Below are 2,836 nucleotides of genomic sequence, written 5' to 3'. Positions count from 1 at the left end.
GGCGCTGGTGGCGGCCCGCTCGAGTTTCTGCGGCACCATCCTCAGTTCCAGATGCTGCGTCGCGCGGTGCAGTCCAACCCCACCATCCTGGTTCCCATGCTGCAGGAGCTGGGCAAGCAGAATCCGGAGCTGCTCCAGGTGGGGGGCAGGCGCGCCGTGACGCGCGGCGGCGGCCTCGGCTGCGCCGGGAACGCACAGCAAGGGCCGGCAGAAGCGCACGGGGCCCCTGCGCTTTGCCTGCATCGCACCGCGAGCGGCTGTGGGCGCTGAGGTGATCAATGTGGCATCCGCCGGAAATGACCTCCACCTTTGCCACCCTCCCTGACTGACCTCGGCCCCGCACCACCCGCAGCCCGTCCCAACTCACAACCCCTTCCTCGTTCCCGCCGCACAACCACCGCAGCAAATCAACGCCCACCAGGCCGACTTCCTGCGCATGGTGATGGAGCCCGGGGAGGAGGGCGAGGACGACGAGATGGCCGAGGCGCTGGCGGCCATGGCGGGCGGCGAGGGCGGCCTGCCGCCCGGCATGATCGCGGTGGAGCTGACGCCGGAGGACGAGGCGGCGATCGGGCGGCTGGAGGCGCTTGGGTTTGAGCGCTCCGCATGCATCGAGGCGTACCTGAGGTGGGGGGGGTGCCTTGAGGGCAGGGTCCTGGTGACGTTAGGGGGCGTGGCACAGAGGTAATGCTTGGGATGGAGGGGTCTGGGTGCTAGGTGTGTCTGGGGGCGGGAGTGGGTGGTTCAGCAGGTTGCTGAGCAGGGTGCTCGCAGCGGGAAGGCGGACGCCGGTCGCGAGCGCGGCGTCCTGCTCAAAAGAGGCACAGCGATTCACATGGGGCGTAGGGTGGGTGCGGTGTGACTGAGAACCTGCCTGCTGGCCCCACTTGCTTGCAGCTGCGACAAGCAGGAGGAGCTTGCAGCCAACTTCCTGCTGGAGGGCGCGTTTGGCGACTAATTTGGCAAGCCCAGGCTTTTGTTAGGGGCGTTTCTCACGAGCGGCTTCACACGAGCGGCGCGGCGCGAAGCGATTGACGGTGTCATGTTTTTGGTCGATTGCGGCGGGCGCGTGCAAGGGAGGGAGCACCGTGGCAGCGGCTGCGGGTGGTGGCCCAGCGCGAGTGCTGCACGCGCGGCGGCTGCGGGTGGTGGCCCACTGTTGACGCGGGCGTTCGTTCGCATTCGCGTCCCGTGCTTGCATAGCGGATTGTAATTGGTGTTTGGCAAAATTTTGATTGATCCAGTGGTCCGTACGCAGCAAGGGCAAGAGTTGGTCACAAGTGAACTGTTCGACAGGGTGTTGCGGGCAGGTTGCAGAGCAGTTGTCCGGCCAGAGGGGATTATCTGGTTGTCTGCACGGCATTGTGGTTGAAACGAGCTCCGTGGACGTTGAACATTATTATGGTGCTATTGCTTCACATCATACAGCACGGTGGCTTCACACTTGATCTGGCACGCGGTGGACAGCGAGAACCATCGCGCTCTGCGACTGGTACAACAATCATCCACGCGAAGAATTTGCAGGTCGTCATACAGCCTCGAGCGGGCATTCGCCAACGCAGCGTTGTGCGTCGCCGACAGCTAGGCGACAAGCAGTGCACGCCGGGGCAGTGCGCAGGACAAGCCGCCCGGACACTGTGAACATCCCCTTGTGGCGCACCTTCTGCATTCTGACCTCAGATATCAGCTGGAAGTCAGGATTTGAGATGTCGGAGGGCCGGCGGAAGTGCTGGCTATCGTGGAGCAGTGGCAAAGATGCATGCTATACGCTGCATGTGCTGCTGCAAGACCCGACCATCGAGGTAATCATAGCGGGTCAACACAATGGTGTACAGCGGCAAACAATGCATAACCAGGCAGTGGGCGCGACACGATCATGCCAGGTGCCATGTTTGAACCTGCGCACCCTTCACCACCTGACAACCAACATGCAGGCGCGGGCATGCGAACCTACATGCACATAGGTGAAGCAAACACACACGTCCACGCAATTTACTAACACACTTAATTACTCTGGAAGCCACCCACACACACACACACACACACACACACACACACACACACATACTTGCAAACACGCCCACACTCAAACCCCACTGTTCAGGTGGTGGGCCTCATGACGTCAGTCAACCAGTCGGCCAACCGAGTGGCCATGCACGCCGTCAGATGCGCGCTGCTCCAGGAGCAGGCGGATGCGGCTGGCCTGCCCCTCTACCAGGTATATAACCCAGGCATCTCGCATGCAAAACCTCAGGCAGCAGCTTTCCGCCGTAACCCTAAACCCCCATTGACGATGCCCTTCAAAACCATAGATGGACGCGTTTGCAGCTAGACGCACACAACACACACACACTCACACACACATTCACACACACACGCACGCGCGTGGGGCTTTACGATGTATCTCCTTGGCCGTGCCACCCGCCGCCTGCACACGTGCGCCCGCGCCCGCGCCCCCCAGATCGAGCTCCCGTTTCCCTGTTCGAACGAGGACTACGAAAAGGCCATGGGCGGCGCCATAGACGCCGCGAAGGAGGCGGGGGTCGAGGTCATCGCGTTTGGAGGTGAGGGCGTTCGCACGAGGGCAGTTTTTGGCTGCGGCACGGCGGTGCGGCACATTGCATGACATGTCATGCGCTTCAGCAGCCCCGCATCGTGCACCTCCCCTCCGGGGCATCCAAGGCATTGGGCCCACCTGCGGCGTCCAGACTTAGCACCTTGCCCCCTGACGCCTTTATACCACCAACGAAACAGTGCCACCACCCTGCGTCATCCCTCACCCGAGACGCGTCCCTGGAGCAATCCACACCCCGCACCCCCACCCCCACCACCCATC

General features: G+C 62.6%; 1 protein-coding gene across 1 annotated transcript; it reads left to right on the top strand.

Annotated features, from left to right (window-relative positions):
- Positions 1–51: 51 nt before the first annotated feature.
- On the top strand, positions 52–958 carry MNEG_15906 (Putative DNA repair protein RAD23-3; the record flags this gene model as incomplete). Its single annotated transcript, XM_014035623.1, has 3 exons — positions 52–138; positions 404–627; positions 898–958. The coding sequence occupies 3 exons, from the start codon at positions 52–54 to the stop codon at positions 956–958; spliced, it is 372 nt and encodes a 123-aa protein (XP_013891077.1).
- Between the last annotated feature and the right edge of the window lie 1,878 nt (positions 959–2,836).

The sequence above is a fragment of the Monoraphidium neglectum genome, assembly GCF_000611645.1.
Source record: "Monoraphidium neglectum strain SAG 48.87 unplaced genomic scaffold scaffold05782, whole genome shotgun sequence".
In the NCBI taxonomy this organism is placed as follows: domain Eukaryota; kingdom Viridiplantae; phylum Chlorophyta; class Chlorophyceae; order Sphaeropleales; family Selenastraceae; genus Monoraphidium; species Monoraphidium neglectum.
Note: the sequence above shows the minus strand (reverse complement) of the source record. Positions and strands in the feature narration are given on the sequence as shown.